General features: G+C 39.0%; 1 protein-coding gene and 1 long non-coding RNA gene across 3 annotated transcripts; both read right to left on the bottom strand.

The window, feature by feature from the left end:
• Positions 1–760: 760 nt before the first annotated feature.
• On the bottom strand, positions 761–13,773 carry LOC145223808 (solute carrier family 35 member E1 homolog). Of its 2 annotated transcripts, XM_080090198.1 has the most exons (11): positions 13,649–13,773; positions 13,048–13,116; positions 12,863–12,989; positions 12,275–12,407; positions 12,077–12,209; positions 11,918–11,988; positions 11,613–11,750; positions 10,779–10,919; positions 9,952–10,044; positions 9,601–9,747; positions 761–1,956 (listed from the first exon to the last, which is right to left on the bottom strand). In XM_080090198.1, the coding sequence occupies exons 2-11, from the start codon at positions 13,052–13,054 to the stop codon at positions 1,651–1,653; spliced, it is 1,296 nt and encodes a 431-aa protein (XP_079946324.1). In that variant the 5' UTR covers positions 13,055–13,116; positions 13,649–13,773; the 3' UTR covers positions 761–1,650. The 2 variants fall into 2 exon arrangements, with proteins under 2 accessions (XP_079946324.1, XP_079946323.1); XM_080090197.1 differs by lacking the exon at positions 13,649–13,773 and having other exon boundaries at positions 13,048–13,196.
• Positions 13,774–16,427: 2,654 nt separating this feature from the next.
• On the bottom strand, positions 16,428–18,375 carry LOC145225496 (uncharacterized). The gene is made up of 3 exons (XR_013859897.1): positions 17,477–18,375; positions 17,348–17,389; positions 16,428–17,183 (listed from the first exon to the last, which is right to left on the bottom strand). It is a non-coding gene; the product is annotated as an uncharacterized LOC145225496 (long non-coding RNA).
• Positions 18,376–19,340: the final 965 nt, after the last annotated feature.

The raw sequence follows: 19,340 nt of genomic DNA on the forward strand, positions 1-19,340 counted from the left end.
AAGTCGTCTCGCAAAAGCCGAAAAAATTACTTTTCGCTAAAACGCAAATTGTTGCCACGTGGAAGGGAATCCAGACTAACACCCGGTAAGGCTGCGCAAATAAAGCAACGCGCGTTTCGGATGCGCACGAAATCGCCGTGTAAGAGATCAAACATACTTACTTAAGCAAGTCGCGGCATCGCTTCTTTGTGAAAAGCTGCAGTTTAACGGCAGTGAAAGACATTTTTACACAGTGCCATCATCATAAATAGATACAGATGTTAAGAGAAAACAGTATTGCAAGATCACGAAACTTTACCAAACCTTTTCAATGGTGTTTCGGCCGTATTACTTACAACCGCAGCCGAAACAGAGCGCTGAATGAAAGTGATTGACATGAGTTCACAACTCAATAAAGCGTGTTATTAGCAGTTTTCGCTGGTCAGGGTAAAGCACGGCCATCGATCTAATATGACAGAACTACAGACTCACTCCTTTACCACCGGTTGTGCACAGTCAAGCGTAACGGAAAGAAACGCCACTGCACCGGTTTCCTCAGACCGAGTCCAACTAAGTTTGTGGCTAATCCAACCTTGCTCCTCTGCACCAAATAACACTGGCAATTTACGGACACCTGCCGAGTGCAGAAAGGTAATAAAGCCAACGCACTACGCTTAATTTGCCAGGTTGCAATTAGAATTAACGCAAGGGTAAACGAAGCATATTTTACACTGAAAGAAAGAGCAGGTCATGCAAAAAAATCATTTTTGACCACCACAAATTTGTAATAATATGTTGTATTTTGCTTTATTGCAAGCGGGAGTACGCCAATCAGTAAGTGCACAATTATGTTAAAAACTGTGTGCTCTAAGCACTAGTACTCCACGTTAAAGTGTGACTATTATAACGAACAGACAAACGAACAAAAACCTAAAAACTGTGATAATTTAGGAAGAACTCAAATAATTTGATTTGGACTTGAATATATACAATGTAACATCTAAATTGCAATGTTGAGTTTACACGAGCATGATCTTTAAATTTCATCACAAAACCTGAAAACCAGTAAATATATCAATTTTGCAAAACTAAATTTAACAATTTTGATGTAATAAAAAACTAGAAATAAAACGCAGCAGCTGCCAAAATTTTATGTGAAATTTGTGTGGACAGAGTGTACTCCATATTTGCTTCTTCAAGGGGAAAAAGTGTCAGTAAAAATACAAAAACTACAGTACATTCAAACATATTAAACAGCATTGGCACATGGGTCTGGTATATGCAAATAAACTAAGATCTTAGTTGTGTGTTAGTAGTGTCGTGCAAAGTTTGTTCGTAACAGGTAAATAGCAGCATTTAAAATGGCTGAAACGTATTTTATAATAAAATCGTAAGATTTTGAGTCGCACTGTTCACAGCAGCGTTATTTCAAGGCGTTTAAAATTGTTTTTGCGTTTAAAACTGTTATGTACAAGAAAGCATAAACAACCTAGCAGCGAATTAAATACAATTTGTAACCTACATTTTCTAGTCTACTGCACTTGTTGTTGCAAATATCAAAGCATAAATAAATCAATAAACCATCGAATATAAATAAAATGCACCCCATAGCGAATAACGGGAAAAATGCCAATAAAACGAGTAAATACAACACTGCATCGTAACAAGATCCTAAACGTCGTGGTATTTTACAGTACTGAAAGTACGCAAAGGGGGGATTTGCTGCGCGTTTAATAAACCAGTTGAGGACCATTCGAAGTTCGATCCATCGCCCCTATCAGTCTTTTTGGGCGAATGGTTTGCCCTGTGGTGCGCATGCGGTGTTAAGCTGGCGTCAGATGGCCCCGGCAAACGAGGCACCGAATGAAGGTCAGCGACCGAGTTTCCGTTTGGCGTAAAGAGTCCGTTTCGCTCATCCATCGTTGACACTGTAGTGGATGAGAGATCGAGGTTGGCTTTGGCTTGGTCGTATTTCGCCTGAGTTATAGAAATATAAGATTTATAAGATTTCATGCAGTTTCAAAAAATAAATGCCCTACGAAATCTATTTTACAATTGTAGTTTTTGGTTTACTGGGGACTAAACAACCAAAATTTCTGAACATCATGAAAACATTGAGTTACGGTTTAAATACGCATCAAAAAGGAGTGAGTGCAGTTTGTGCATGAATCAAATCACAATGCAAACGTTAAAAAAATTATACAACGAAGTTGTCCATGCACAAACAATCCACAAACGTTTTTCCCACGATCGCCACATTCCTTAACCCCAACCCCGTAAAATGGACTTGAAGTTGAAGTGTCCGTTAAAAGGAAAGCATCAAACAATTTAACCTTGTCCGCGATTGACACTAAAACGTGTTTTGGGGGCATTGACATGTGGAAAAGGTGTCGAAATCAATTTCAGAGAAAGTTTTTAAATAACGCCAATTTAAAACCGTCGAAAACAACGAACAATTGGGAGACAAACGAGTTTATTACCGCTTCATCGGCGCGCGACCGCAAAATTTTCGGCAGCGCTCTGATTCGAAGCTCGAGTGGCATTCCGTCTTCGTCGAGTGCGATATGATGCAATTAGAGGGAAGTCGATAATTCGGCATCTTCTCGAAAGCAATCGACAGTCTCGCGCCTTGCTCCACTTCAATAGTCCGGGCAGGTAAGTAGCAGCAGTTCGGTTTCACCCGGCCATATTAAGCAGCTACCTTATACGCTCTGCGCCACATCATTGCTGGGTCGCACGAATCTAACATACAGACTGTCCGGCGCACCAGGGTCTTTCGCTGCCCAGAAATCTGACAGCAAGATGGGCGATAAGACGGAAGGACCGGGCAGCGGGGAACGGGGATGTCGCCAGCGTGTCTAGGTGTGGAGTGGCAAGTCACTGACTGTTTCTCGTGTGCCGTTTAATCGTCGGCAAACATATCGCGGCGGAGAGGCGCGGGCGACAAAAAGCATTAGTAACAGTGTTAAAAGTGTCCGCTGTGGTTAATCCACGAACAAAGGGTGTTGCTGTTCCTACCCAAAATCCCGTCGAACACGTCAAATAAATGAGAGTTCTCTACACAACATAATCTACTCGCAACTTCAAGAAGCCTGGACGCTAAGCAATATGAATTGCATACCAATTATCCATACAGGTGGTAAAATGAAATTTTTAAGTTATTTCATAGACAATCTGAAACGGCAGAAGCAAATTTACAAAACAGACAGTAAATTTAAGAGAAATTGGGATCTTTATGCACAAAATAACATCACATTAACCACCACTCCAAGTTCTTCCAAGGGACGGGATATCAGAGAGTCAAGTGGATTGAGAATCTCAATAAACAGTAGATCACAAGACTCTAATCAATCGGGCAATTGGCAATCCACAAGACACTCCAGCGCGATGTTAAAAGGTCTTGACACATTCGAGGACGACTTCACGTGGAATAGTACGTCAGCTGCGATCCCAAAACTTATTCATAACCTGGCTCGGTAACGCACAGCCAAGGCGTGATTGGATTATCGACGAGTCCCTGTTCAAGAGGCCGAAAAATTTCCCACACAACTTCGACGCTGTCGTCGACTCAATTTGTCATAAATCGACGATCATTTGCTTTCGTCGAGGCGTGGAGAGATCCCACAACGCGTCGCCATCGCCGGAATTGGTTTCATTTCTGTTATCGGGCTCAATTTGACGGCTACGGCAGATTGCATTGTTCATGGTAGGGCGGAAGTACTTTGGCTATTGATGGGGGTGACATGGGGGAGGCTGAGCGACGCGACCAATGGAACGACACGTGTCTTCGCATTCAAACTTGAATAGGGTTGTGACAGGTTCGACAACGCGTAAACGCTCGACTCCAGTGGGCAACAAACGAACCCACAATACAACCAAAGCCTCAACCATGGGCGCGACATCCATGATATTGATCTTTTCTGATAGCAACCGGAAGATAGTACGTTTTAGTAGACAGTGTTGTACAAAAGCATCACGGACACCAATCTGTCACCACTAGCCCTTAGGCAACATACAGTCCCCTATACGGCATCCAGGAGGGTCTTAAAGCGGTGATGATTCATCTACTACGGTAACGTCATATTACATGAACCTCAATTCACATCAGTGAGCAATTAGCCAGCTATTCTTAGGCGGGGGTTTTGCCACAAAAATACCACGACCACACACCTATAAATCGGTAAATGTCAATCACAAGAACTCGAAATCATCCGACCGGGATTGCGACGCCCAAATGACGTCATAGAGGACGTGAAAAGTCACAGGACGACAAGTGAAACAAAGCGTAGCTTAAAATCGATAGGGAGGCGTAAAGCAATTTGATTGGCGACAAAGTCAGCTAGCTCAACGCGTGAGCGCGCTTAACACAACAGTTGGGGGCGGCTAACAGCCGGTAATGTGACGAGCATTAGGGGGATGGGGCACTGGATACACAAGCAAAAGACAACATGTTTTCACAGAGGTCGGTCCGCACCAATCCACGACAATTGAGGTTGCGGGTCGACGCGCACCGGAATGGAAAACGGCAGTTGAATGACAAATGCTAAAATCGGTTTCGCGTTGGAGCAGGTGTGCCAGAAATGAACGGTATGCGCTTACCGGGAAAGCTGCGTCATCAGCGCTATTTGGGGGCTTGATGCATGGGCTGTCCGAGTGTATGATCGAACAAATAATAAAACACTGAAATTTAGCAATACCGCAGTTGTGTGACATTCTAAAATAGTTTCCAATCAAGTTGAAGCGTTATAGTTACAAAAGCCAAAATTGCACACAATTGCTTTTTTAAAGTAAAGCAGAGTCGTAGCCTCAAACTACTTTTTAGAGATTTATTTTTGAAGAGATTAGAGCTAATGAACACAAAAATAGTCGAAAACTTTCCACTGCGCGTTTTTACATTTGCCAAACAGACAGTTTGTCTCAGATTCTAAAAATACAAGGTCTACCTTTTGGCAAAATGAGAAATCGAAACTTTGTAAAATTGCCGCAAATACAAACAACAAACTTGTATTCGCTAACCGTACACACTGAGGGCAAGATTTGGGCTGTATAAAAAAAAAATAGTCCAATTAAGTTCAGATTGTCAGGTATTTTCGCGACAACGGTATATACGTATCATAAACCTGCTTTACCTAGTTAGTGTCACAAAACAAGACAGGATAGACATTAGAATCGGTAACTGATCTCGCAAGCAATTGGGTCGAGTGTATGTTGAGACACAGAGGGAGCGGGTGGTGACAGATCGACACGATCGGTCCCCGCTTACGAGTATTGCGATCGACAAACGGAAGCAAAGCAAAACAACATCGTGATCACGTTGACGAATCCGCGAAATTTTGGTGGCTACCTGTTGTGTGGAGTGCCCAGTTAAGTGGCATTGCTGCGTAGAAAGTAATCTGGGCCCCGAATCGGTGCGATGGAACGCTGAAGTGCCCGTCCACAGCATGGTGTAGTGGTCATCCATATCACGACACACGTCAACCATGAACTATTTGTAAAAAGTAGTCATTGAATATGAATATAATGAAGCAACTTTAAACGGCTTGGCGCTAAGGAATTCATTTAAACTGCAGATAAAAGTAAGTGGATTTTTCCAATTTCTGATTTGTGTTTGCATTTAAACAGTTGATCGTTTCAAATTAGGGTTTTAAAATTTATTCGAATTTATCGACAATTCCTTATGTCCAAAAAATATCGTTAAAAAGTTATTTTTTTGGCAACGAATTTTTTCAAAACCTATGGAAAATGGGGCCGCTCTACAATACCGCCTTGCATTGTTGTGTAACAATCCATGATAGCGTGACCGCCTGACCCATAGTTCAGTAATAAATGCGATCACGAGGCAGACATCAACTGTCACATCGATTGGTTCGTCTTGCACAAGGCACAAGGCAACCTTTAGTTCGAATTCAATTGTTTGTGACCAAATTCCAAGGGAAACCTTTTAATAATACGTGATGACAGGTGGAAAGCGCACTAAGTCGATTTTCCGAGTCCGCTGTATTTCCTTGACAATCAATTACAAAAATATAAGCCTCATACAGTAAAATATCTTCATTTTACGGCGTGTCGGAAAATCATTGACAGACAGGCTATGCTATTAATATCGGAGGAAAAGATACAAAAAAGGCTTCAACAGAAAAAAAACTATTAAACTCGTCATTAAATCACACACAGAAGAATCTGTTCTCCCTACACGGTTTACTGCAACAAGACTCAACTCAAAAGCTGATCAGCAGAGCAAGACGGGTCGGGGTCTGAAACATTACCGCAAGCGGATTGATCGCTTCCCGGCTAAGCAAATAAACCTGCAGAACGACGGGGAGTTGTACGCTTGTAATTGCTCTGTGATAAGGTGTCAAAACGTCATGCAAGGCGCGCGTGCCAGTGTGTACTTAGTAACACAACGCTGCCCGGAAGAGGTCACGTCGGGTCAGCTGGAATCAAACAGAGACGGTGTGAAGCGAAAGCATGCCGTGTTTGCTTAGTGACGCTGTGTAAACGCAACCCTGGTATCAACTGGGCGGGCGGTTTGCCCCGTACAAGGTGAGCTGTTGTTGCACGTGGGGCAACCTTTACTGCTACGGGGTCAATTGATGCGCGCGTAATTCCGGTCAGGTTCAATCAGAAGGATTATGTTATCTTTATTTACTTGCTTCTCATATACTCGCATTTTTTGAGTACAGTTGTCAAGCATAGTGATTGATATTCATTGACACCGAGACTTGTGTTCACTACACTCAAGTTTCGATGCGCAACAACAAGCAATTGTGAATCTAACATTTGGAAGGGCGGGTCACAGTATGTGTATAAAACAGACATGGCAGTGGTTAGATGGAAACATTGCACATTCGTAGATAAAATAGTCATTTTGTGAACAATCCATCAGTTTGCTTGCAGCTTGATTTCGGTAACGCAAAAGGTTCAGGCTGTATCCGTCGTCCAGCGTGAGCAAAGAAGTGTGATTAATGGCGGCACCAACTCCATATTTGGCGCAGTCAACGTCAAGTGAGCTCCAACCCGAATTAAATGAGCCTATCGAGTTTCAGCGACGTAGATCTGTAGCAAACAGTTTTTCGACTCGCGGAACTACAAAGGAACCTGAAACTTCCGCACTGGGACCGCAGTTCGTTGCTGGTTGCCCGGCGTTTCAGGATTGGTTGAAAGACAGAAACCTGGTACGCGTTCGTCACAAGCGAACAGGCACCCCTAATCCCCGAACGTAATGCACAGTAGCATCCAAAAACGTGCGACTCCCCAGTGGGTTAATCTCACAGGTTATAGTTTCTACCACATCACACGAGCGGATGAAGTTTGCCGCAAACTTGCAATGGAAGCAAATTGCGAAACAGCATTTCACGTCACCACAAAGGCAAAATGATAACATTACGTGGGTGGGCTGTGCATTTAACATCCGGCCGCTTTTACCACTTGTTATCAGACTACGATTGTTGTGTCCATATAAACGTTGCTAATTCGCGTCACACAACAAGCACATGTCATTTGTTCGACAGCTCCCGCCGATACAGCATTCCATTGCGTGGCTTAAGTAACAAGGGCACGTCGGGAGCAAATCGAAGCCTGTATCGAGTAACGGCGTACAATCGAGCAAGAAGAGCTGTATTGACCAGCGGGGGTTGTTTACAAAACTATGGGGGCTAGGAGGTTATCGCGTCATCTGGTGGCTGAAGCTAAGGTTAGAATGGAATGCTGTAAACATCCAATAAACCGGCAGCTTGCGTCGCAGTTGCCAAGTAAGAATGTCGAATGCGTTTCTTAGCAAATGCTCACCAAATTTTCGCGTATTTACAACTTGGGTCGACGTATCTTTGTTTGTGTGCCCGTCGACACTCGACAGCCTCCATTATATGCGACGGTGTATGTTGTTGCAGAATACACAGCGCGGCAAGGACATATACTGACGTGTGTTGATCCAATTAGTTCTCTGGGATAAGCCGGGGCAGTGGCTTTTTTACCATTGTAAACAGCCTTCTTGCGATGCAGCTATATCGTATGTAGTTGTTTCGGAAAAATGCGGGTATTACTTGCCCTTGCTTTGGGATTGGACGACTTCCATGGGTGGCCTTGTTGTGTCGGTTAATAAGGAAAGGCGCCGTTTGCTCGAAAAACTTTAGCCTTTTCGTTGACACTTATCACCACAGGCGAGATGTTATCATAGCGCCTTGTCCCAGGCTGATTTGATTTCAGGTTAGACCCACACATTGATTGGGGCCCATGGGGCTGGGTCTTTCCTTTGAACCGCGCGGTCCATCTTCGTTACGGGATGAGGCGGCGACAAGCGTGATAGGGCGAGAGTCACAGCGACGCGTCGTGGACGCCGAGGCGCTTAAAATAGCCAAAACCCGAGTGACACGTCATCGATAGCGAATTGGCCAGCAAAAATCGGCAGTCTTTGAAAGGCGAGAGCGGAACAGGCGAGGGAATGTGACAGGGAACCTACGCCAGGAGCCAACCGAAATGTACCGAGAAGCGGCTAATGACGTGCACAGCCAGCAGAGTTGGCTTGAAACATCGGTCGAAGATGAAAGGACGAGGTCTGCCACTGAGCAATGCAGTCTCGGCGGCAAGGGGCTTCTGCTTATCAGCCACTGGGGGCTAGCTGGGGGCAAGATAAGCATCAGAAGTCATGCAAAATATCGCGTGTAACCCCCGAGTAGAACTCCGGGTACGGTAAGTGGATTCACAATCCTGTCTGTCTTGTCGCTGATCAGGAAAATGTAAAACTGGACGAAATACTGCATTGGATATTGTCAACATCAAATCAACCAGCAAGCGAAATGTTAAACTATAGGTCAAAGTTTCACATTTGCTTATACGGTTAATACCATAAATAGAATATAAATCATTAAAATTCATAGTTGGCATGGGTGAATCAGAATCTTTAAGCTCACTACCTGCTGGATGGATATAGACAGAAAGTCGTAATCATTGGGTATTTCGGTGCTGATAAGTATTCAAAAGCTGGTTTTGTAACGAAATAGTTGCAACGAGTTTTGCATCAACATTCTCGGCGTCAGTAACAAGCCGTGTATATAAAAGAAAACATATAAAAAGCAAGGTTTGGTCACAACACAAACCATCTGCAAAATTTCCCAAAGAGAAAGGATAAAGCAACATTGATATTTACAAGGCTGACCGCACGATCGCAAGATGGTCGAAAGCTAGTCAGGCAAATCAACCCGGATACAAAATGGCGTCAAAAAGCTAAGTCGGCAAGCAACATCGAAACAGAGTGTGGTGAACAAGTTGAAAGTTTTTGTTCAATTTATACTTGTGATAAACAATAAATTTCTCCAAATTTACGGTAAACCACACTTCAAAACGCAATTTCGTGTTCTCATGAAAAACTCATAAGTTAGCTATGCAGCAGAATTTTTTTAACCGCTTGTTTGAATAAATTTGAAAACCTGGTAATTTTTTCTGAAATATTTTTCAGTATTTTATTTTTGGATGTTAAAGTTCAAATAGTTGTTTCTTTTACCTTTTTATATTTATACTGCGCGCGATCAGCGTTATGAACGCCGCACATAAACCTTATCACACCATGATATGCCAACAGGTTCAGAATGTTCGTACCCAACCAATTTCAACACTTGTTTTTACCTTGTTGTAGCAAAGGACACCTCCAATGGCAATAAACATTCCAAAAACGTTGGTAACTGTTACTGGATTTCGAAGTGCGAGAAGAGAGACCGAAATTACCACGATTCGTTTGCTGGCGTTGGCAACAGAATAGGACAACGGCGAAATCTGGAAAAACACGCAACAATGGACTTCTTCAACACGGTTGTATATTTGTATGTATTTTAAGTTTCAAAGCAAAATAGCGCTCGACAAAGCAGCAATACGTGACAAGGAATAAAGTTCCACACAAAATGTAAAACCAATTAGGTCTGAAATATGTCGTTGTTTTATTGAGTATACTATACAGGTTTACTGAAATAGACGTCTTACCAAAGATATCACGGTAAAGGCGACCATACTTTGAGCAAAGTTGCAGAAAGCGTCGATGAAAATCAGCAGGCCAACCCACAAGGGAAAGATCATCTGCAACGAAACGACATCAAGTTACACCAGTTTTTACAGCAAGACCATTTGCCTGTTAACTGAGCAAACCAACTCGCAGCAAGTTACTCCACAGTGCAGTTGTAATAATGTCCTCATCAATCAACGTCAACGCCCAATACTCTTTGTCACTGCTACAAATTGGCTCGGAGGGGAATGTGGCGGTACTCATAACGTTTCGCGTTAGGTTCAGAAAAATCCGCTTCGGAGATCGCTATCTCGGTATGAATGTCAAGGTCGTCTTTGCACGACTTCACATTTAACAGGGAACGGGAAAAACAACTACGCAGCAGATTAAAATAAAGCTAAATGTGCTTTTTTACGAATGGAAAAAACCATTCGCCTTTTCTGTCCAGTGGCTCAGAACGTAATATTTTTGGGAATTAGTGGCGAATCAATAGAGCCGGACAAAACACCATTTAACCAAAATAACTTGTTACCTCTCTACGGCCACCTAGTGGAAAACACTAAAACGCAACTTCCTTACATTGAATAAACCCTTTGTCAGTGCAACAGTTATCAAAAAAATTGCAGGTAGCAAGTTATTCCGCGGTCAAGTTTTGGTTTTGTTTGTAGAAAAGTTTGTCCAAAAGACACAAACTTCTACTGAACAATGTGTTACTAAAGTTTAACGTTACACTGTATTAAATTAGTGCATTGTAAAGATGTGTTTTCAAACAATTTCGTTTATGTACTACAGGATAAACTATGATTACCTTTTCTTCACCAGTTGTACTAGATTGTTGCAACCACCTTGTACAATCAACAATTAACCACACTGGCACTGTGATAAGGAATGAAATCACACCAAGAATGTGCAATAGATGAAGATGGTGAATCTGTGTGTCTTTCATCACCTATATATAAGTTTTGCATGAAATCAAAGTAATTTGCAATAAGAATGCGTTTTTAACACATGACAATACATGATTTCTATTTTACAGATAAAAGTCATACACAAAAACAAAATTTTATCCGAATGAGACAATGTTTAAAACCTTGACCCATTAGCAGGCTAAAGCAACGGTCACCCTGTGACATTTTTATAGTTTTTTTAGCAGCCGCCAGAAAAAAATACGAAAATTTTCTCTAAGGTATATGTATCTGCTGAAAGACTTGCTTTTTCCCATAATAATAATCACTTTGCCCAGCTCAGCATATGAGTCTTACAGATCATACTTGCCAAAACATGATTTAAATGAACAAAATAAAAGAACAACACTCTGCTAAATGTAACCTTCTCCTGAGCCAAAATACTTGTCTACCCTTCAATATAGAACTGATGGGCAGATCATCTTTCCTATTGGACTACTGTTTCACAATTAGACCACCGGGGGTGTTTATTGACAAATTTTTTATCCCAATCTATTTCACATTTTGAACCAAAAGTTGTAGTTGTAACACAAAAAAGAACATTTTCTGTTTGGTAAACTCACCACTTTGGAAATATTTGCTTGGAGGCCTGACTATAGAGAAGTACAATACAGAGTTTTAATTTAACTTAACATGTATTCAGACATATTTAAACGACATTTTATGAATGTACATACCTTTTTGGAATAAATGTTTTGCAATGAGAAGTTCACAGTTGCAAATAATGCACTCATTAACCCGAGAACATTGAAAGAAAGTTCTGTCACAGTTGCTACAGCAATGCCAAACACAATGGGAATTAGTGAGAAGTAGACCTGAAGAACATTTATCCTTGGTAAGAATCTTTCAAAAACGCAAACCAAAAGCAAGTTTTATGTTTTTTTATTATTTTGGCACTGCCATATGTTACAAGCAGCAGATGAACTTACAAATACTAAGAACAAATTACATAAAATGTGTAAATTCTAGTCTCAAAACTTACCAACCAAGATTGCTTTTGACCAAACAACAATCGTGTCAAAATAACTGTAAATATTGGCATTGATGCTTTTACTGAAAACAAAAAACATAAACAAATTGTTCAATTATTTGCTAGCAACTTACACGCAGATTAACAAGCAGTGGTTCATTGATATTTTACCTGTGTGTGAATATGAAAGAGGTACTTTATAAATACTGAATTGAGACGATATTGATGCCAGAAATTTTCCAAATGCCAGCGGAAGAATAACACAAAGATAATATCGTTTTGACAATGGTACTCTTGGAGGAATCTGTAGTAAAACGGTCATGATACGCTATAGTACAAAAGACTTAAAAGCATTTGTTACTGTCTTACCTTCCACAATTTCAGGATTGGACCAAGAAAAACTATAACTGCAGCAGCATGTGATAATGAAAGAGTTGCTGGATAGGGAAAATCATTTAGGACAATTTTTCCTACCACATTTCCTGTTGTGCTTAATGTGTACCTGTAAAACATACTAAATTAAAGCATTCAAAAATAACCTACAATGTTTCATTAATATACACAACCACCTAAAGACACAATCAAATCAATAGAAAAAGGCTCAGAGAACATGTTTGTTGTGGCGACATTTCAACAAAATATTTCTGCAACCATTATTTTTATCACAAGAACAAAGTTTCAAACATAATTATCACAAGGTATAATAAAGACAGATAAATAATCTTGGCTATTGACATTATAGGGCTATCCATGACAACTGCAAGTGATAAACTGTTTGTAATAAAATGTACTCAGTATGCCTTTTGCTTAAGTTGTTTATCTGTTTTTAAAATACACCGAATCTTCTGTTTTTTATGGGATCATTTATGCAGTCATGTGCCCTTAACAGCATAGAAAGCAGAGTATGGATATAGAATATTTATTCACACAATTTGTTTTCAATCAAAAATACATTACCAAGCAATGCATAGAACAAATATTCTTCCTGCATCTTTGATCATCTTTTTCTTTCTGGCAGTTTTGTTACCAACTGAGCTGTTTGGTACATTGACATGGACAGGCAAATGACCATTCATCATTTTATCTACATATGCAGAATATTATGGTTATAGAGGCAAATATCCAAAATCAATATTACTCACATTCCATGGTAAACTTTATTCTGAAATCAATCCTTCTTATGATTGGTGTAAAATTGATGCAGGCCCAAGCTACAAAAATAATTTGCTATTTAATTAATCAAACACACATAATTGTAATAAGGTTGTCAAATAGCTGCAAACAAATAAATTCTTTAAAATCTCTTAAAAATGCATTAGCAAAGCAAAAATAATGAAAGTAAAAATTTGAAGTTATGAAGTAACTGTTGGAATTTTTTTGAAACTAATATCTCGGTTTTTAAACAATCAAACCAAAACGTTAAACTATCTACCTAACAAAAAGTAAGTTAGGCCCAAGGCCAAGGAAAATTAAAATTACAACACAAATCTTTTCATTGTTTTTGAACATCACAATTTCTAAACTTATATTGCCTAATTATATATTTTTTCGGCACAATGAGCCTTTCACTTCACAAAAATTAGATATAACTATACGAGAATTAGTGAATATTACAAAGTCGTTTGGCTGGGTGTTTTGTACTGCGTGTCGTACGCTTAGTTTTACCACCTAAAACCTATGTTAAACAAAAACAACAACAACAACATATACCCTTTTTAACAATTTGCCAAATTTTAATGTTACCTGTTTACTACAAGGCTTTAAAAATTGTTGTTTCAGAGACACGGAATACAATCAGCTGTTTTTAGTCCTACTTTTACTGAACCACCACAAGAATTAAAAAAGGAGAGACATTCCACGTCATTGCAGGTTTCTATGAAAAAAAATCACATTATATTTATTTACCATTAAGTTTTTATCAGAACAAACAGGCTGCCAAATAAACAATTAGCGATTAAGATTTTATCCAAGTTGATCACTGTTTTCACTATTTTCACAGACTTGTTTTTTTTTCATGTACAAAACCGCTTTGAAACGCAGATAATCCAAAGAAAAAAATGAATGCAGCTGGATCAGTTCCAGTTGATCAGGTTTAAAAATCCTGGCATCAAAAGGAATTAATATAAATTTGTTTTAACGTTTGCTTGAATGGCTTATCACGCTAATTGTCTTTCGAAACGGCTCGCAGGTAATTAGACGCGTGGTAATACAAATTTAGCATGCCTCTTTTGATACCAAGAAAGTTAAATTTTTACTAACATTGGACAAGGAATCAATCTCCGCCGACAACAACTAACAACACCACTGAGCAGGGGCGGCTCGTGCGAGGGGGCTGCGGAGCTGCAGCACCCCCAGTATTTTTACTTGACATTCCTATTCCAAGTTGTTATACAAAACAATCTTTACATATATTTTTTATGTTTGATCAGTGTATACTAAGAATAACTTTTATGGCATTAATCGGCATTTTATTAAAATAAAATTAATAAAAAATTTGTATTATTAAAAAAAAAAAATTAAAAATAATAATGATAATAATAATAATAATAAGTTATCTATGGCGGAGCTGCAGCTCCAGTTTCGTGACGTTTCATGACGTTTTCAGTTGTGCGCATGCGCACTTGGAAAAGCTACATGCCGGGCGAAATAGGCGAGAGGGGGCTGTGGCTCGCGCAGCCCCTCCCGTGACGTAGCGCTAGTTGTGTTGTCTGCTTCGCGTCAGTGAGCTCCAAAGCCAAACCCGTGTACTGTGTTTTTAAGTTCGACAGTGAGTGCAGTTAAATAATTGTTTTGCTATCATTAAATTTATTGTTTGACTGTTAGTCGTGACTTTTTAAGATGACTGTAAGTGGGTTTCAGTTTTTACAGTTATCATTTCATTAAATAAGTGCATCTAACACCTTGAAAAAGAAAAAAGGTCATCTAACACCTTTAAATGTCACAATTAACCTTTATAATAAATAACTGAATTAATAAAAAGATTTATGAAAGTATGGGACAAAACATCTGCTACTCCAATGTCATGCAGGAGTAAGCAACAACAAGAAATACTCAGTTTTTGTTCCTAATGCTACCAAAGAAACATTAAATTTGTGACTATGAAGTTAAATGCCTCACTGAAATTCAGGCAATATCAAATGCAGAACAAACAACTGCAGAGACGGGGTTGTGACAATTTAGTGACAGGCTGCCACCTATCGCCTGTCAATGACAGGGTGTCAGGTACACACTGACACCCTGTCACAGATTTACTGACACCCTGTCACAGATTTATTGACACCCTGTCACTGATTGAATGACGCCCTGTCACAGATTTACTGACACCCTGTCACAGATTTACTGACACCCTGTCACAGATTTATTGACACCCTGTCACTGATTTTGACACCCTGTCACAGATTCACTGACGCCCTGTCATTGATTTTGACACCCTGTCACTGATTCACTGGCGTCCTGTCAATGATTAAATGACGCCTTGTCACTGATTTATAATTTTCGAAAAAACAGTCTTTTTGCTTTGTCGTCTGAAAGAGCCAGGTTGCAGAGAGAGGTTTGAAATAAAGATTAAAGGCAGATTTTAAGCATTGTTGCCAGAACTAACATCTGAGTTCTCTAAACGCATGAATGCGACCACAGAGGAAACTTTGGGAATAGCTATAGAACCAGAAAGCACCCTGGAAAACACAAGAGATCATGAATACATATGATAGAAACTTCTTATATGAAGAAGCTTGTTCTTCAGTTTGAATACTAGGTTTTCTTCATACCAGTTTCTGTGGATGACCCAGCACAACCTAACAGTTTGAATACTGGGTGAAAAATTTGGACCAACATCAAGAACTTCATCACCACCAGCAGAGTTTGGAGAAAAGCTCTGTAGAGTATGAAGGTGAAACATGGTATCAGGCTCCACCTGATCTTTCTGATCAAAGCACTGTATAATACGGCCAGAAATGTGTGACAACCCACAGAAGTGCACTTTGGTTGCAGTATGTCAAGAGTGTATGCTGTCGCTTATCTTGTTCAATATATTATTAGAGCACATAATGATGGAACCAATGGAAGATTTTGAGGAAACAGTGTCAGTGGCAGGACAAATTCATTACAGAGTGGTAAGAAACTTACTGACATTGGACAATACAATGAGAAGGTATGGAATGGAGATAAGAAGTGAAAAAAGCAAGATCATGGTAAGGTCAAGGCAAAATGATAAAGAGAGCGACATAGACATTACAATGGAAGGTGAACAACTGGAAGCAGTCTCAATGAAGAAGTGACATGGAGACGAAAGTTGCAACGGTTCGGCCATGTGATATGGAATCATGCACAGGACTGTTAAAGGTCATGAGAAGACACGGGGGAGACCCAGAACGAACTGCATAGGACTGGCAGAGGATTAAGATAGATAGAGAAAATGCGCCAACGGTCCCAGGACTACAATGATATTCAGGAACTTATTAAAAATGTTAGGGCAATATTGTTGTTACAAAAACTTCTTCAGTAATCATAAAGCATGAAAAAATATTTCAGACAACTTTTATTATTAAACAAAAAACAACAAATTTATGAATGCCTAACATAAAGACTAGATGTGATAAAGAACTTAAAAATCTAAGCAAGCGCACCATATTCTCTAGCTGTCAGTGTATCGATTAATACTCATGTGACAATGCATTATAAGTAAATAAGAAAAGAAAAGGGAAATAGTGAGAGCATTGGGTAAAACACAACAATTGACACATCAAAATGTAAAAAAACACCCATCTTTGGGGGAAGCAGGTTAGTAACGGGTTACTATGTGCATAATAATAAAATAACAAACCACAATCAGCCAATCAACAGTCCTTTAAAATTAAACCCCAATTGGTTATTGTTTAAGGCTGTTAAAACTGCCAAAATAACCAGCCCAAATGAATGCAAGTAACACTTGCAACACATTTTTGGTTGCCTTTATATCCCTACAACATCACAGAAACTCGTTGTTTGTGGTGCGTCGGATTATGAGAAATGTTTTTAAACTTTAGTGGCCTGTGGCTTAAATACTGGAGCTGTCAAGACAAATGTCTATCTACATGACCATATCCACAATCTGCTGCGAAAAAACTTCAGGGAAAAAACACAAATTGGGTAAAATCAAAATGTGCATCCTTTAGGGGACCCATAATATCACAAATTTTAAGCAAACAGGACATTGCCAAGACTGAATTATTCCAAGCTTAGAGGTGTTGATTCCCACACATTTGATGTGATGACATGATCTGCAACTGTCACATCCAATCTGCTCACAAAAGTTTTACATGTAGATAAGCACACAGTTTTTATGTACACGTGATAAAAAAAAATTATGCTTTTACCATTGTTTTAACATTTTGTGCACTATATCAAAATTAATTATGTATAAAGTGAACAAAAAAAGCTGTCTAAAACAAAACAAAAACTTACCTATTTTCTAATCACATTGGCTACATAGCTAAAGAAGACTGTCTAAAATAAAATGATATTATGAATGATTAGCAGCATCACTAGAATTGCTTTTAAAGCTTAAAAATGAAAAATATTTAATGGTCTTACCGGATTCATCTAACTTTTTTGACCAATTTTATTCCTGTAATGAAGCAGTGCTCTTCTCGAACTAGAAAACAATACTATTAGGGTACGTTTTTTTAAGGTTGTGTTTAACAAATTCAGCAACCTTTAAGGATTATTCTTATGTTTTTCTTGTAACCCTTCAAACAACCGATTAGCAAATACTTTTAATTAATGAAAACAATCACAAGAGTGGCTGGTTGTTTTCTGACCAATGTTTTGTAACAAAAATATACAATGGTAATACTGTGTCATTTTTTTACTATTTTACAGATACTTCTGTTGCTTGTTGTTGAATCAATCAGATCTAAATAAGATCAGTTTAAACATTGTGTGGAGTCAGTTACAAAAATGAAATAAAAAGGAAGGTGGATAAAGTGTATAAGCAAAGATGAATCCCAAAAAAAGGATAACTAAGAAATTAGTTAAAACACCAAACAAAACAAATGTTTTACTCCTCCAAGTCTGTTAGAACCAGTATTGAATCGCTTTCTTTTGTGCTGGTAGTTGCCTAATACTTTCTTAATATTGTTTACTGTTAATAGGTTTCCAATCTTTAAATGTTGATGGCTTTCTCCCAAGAAATAAACCAAAAAACATGAACAATCTACTGTTTTCAAACAGCTAAATGTGTTGGTCCAATCTACATGTGTAAAAAGTATTGTATTGTTTGGAAACTCAGATGAGCTCCTCTTTTTTTGCAAGTAACATTCATACTGTTAATTAAATATGGCAATCAGATATCACAATGTGACACACCACAGAGCTTAGACATATTTAAATAATAAACAAAGTGACTAAAAATAAGTGATTGAACTTTTTCGCCCTGTTAGAGCTCGTCAGACTGCCTGGCAGACAATGAAAGTTCAAAAATTGTAAAAAACACACTTACCTTTGCTGCTTGCAATTTTTCAAGATTTAACAAATGCCTTATTAAAGTCATAAGCACGAAATATTGCACAACATTTTACAATTTTAAGATGTAATTGCTTATGTTTGGGAAGTATTTTTTATAATTATCCATGGATTTAGTCCTGTTGCTTCTTAGTATGGTTTGCAGTAGTGGCTGACTAATTGAAATCAAGCAGGGCTGCCACTTTGGTTTGAATGAAATAATCCAGTTTTAAATATATATCTAGAATCATTTAGATTGAAAAACAAAACATCCAAAAATATATCTAACTAAACATAAAATAATCCAATTTAATGTAATATATTAGCCAAACAACAACGCATATGAAGGTTTTTAATATAAATTGATCTATATTTGATGCTAAAGAAGCTTACTTCTTCCTTTTCATCACTCTATTTTTCTGTTACAGTTATAATGTGGTCTGGGTGGAACATTTGTGAGCTTGTACTGTTCCCATGATCTTTACAAACGTTACAAAAACTATCTAGAATTTATAGCCATCATCTAGATCCTAAATTTTACATCTAGGCTTAACCCAAACTTTCTAGATCTAGCTATAAAATATCTAGAGTGGTAGCCCTTAAATCAAGGTGTTTCACTCTACCTTCCGTAGAAGAGCGCGAATAAACTAAACTTCATAAAGTAACATCATACTACTACGGACGATTTTTTTCTGCCTTTCGCACTAAATTCGGAACATACGACGAAAATTACAAACACATGGCTCGTTTTGCACACTTAACTATAGCAAAATCGCCCTGTCACTGATTTAGTAATGCCCTGTCACTGATTTAATGACGCCCTGTCACTGATTTGGTGACACCCCAGCCCTGTCATTGACGCCTGTCACAAACTGTGACAAGTGTCACGAAAAAGTCACAACCCCTGTTGCAACTGCAAGCAACAGGAATTTTGAAATGAAGACAAAAAAAGAGT

This window comes from Phallusia mammillata, chromosome 4, assembly GCF_965637545.1.
Source record: "Phallusia mammillata chromosome 4, kaPhaMamm4.hap1.1, whole genome shotgun sequence".
Taxonomy (NCBI): domain Eukaryota; kingdom Metazoa; phylum Chordata; class Ascidiacea; order Phlebobranchia; family Ascidiidae; genus Phallusia; species Phallusia mammillata.

Bases quoted from the DNA above. Each gene is read 5' to 3' on its own strand.
- LOC145223808 (XM_080090198.1), bottom strand. The intron at 9,748-9,951 runs GTAAGACGTCTA...GTGTTTTTCCAG, and splicing joins CCTTTACCGTGATATCTTTG to ATTTCGCCGTTGTCCTATTC. The intron at 1,957-9,600 runs GTAAAAACAAGT...TCTATAACTCAG, and splicing joins GTGTCCTTTGCTACAACAAG to GCGAAATACGACCAAGCCAA.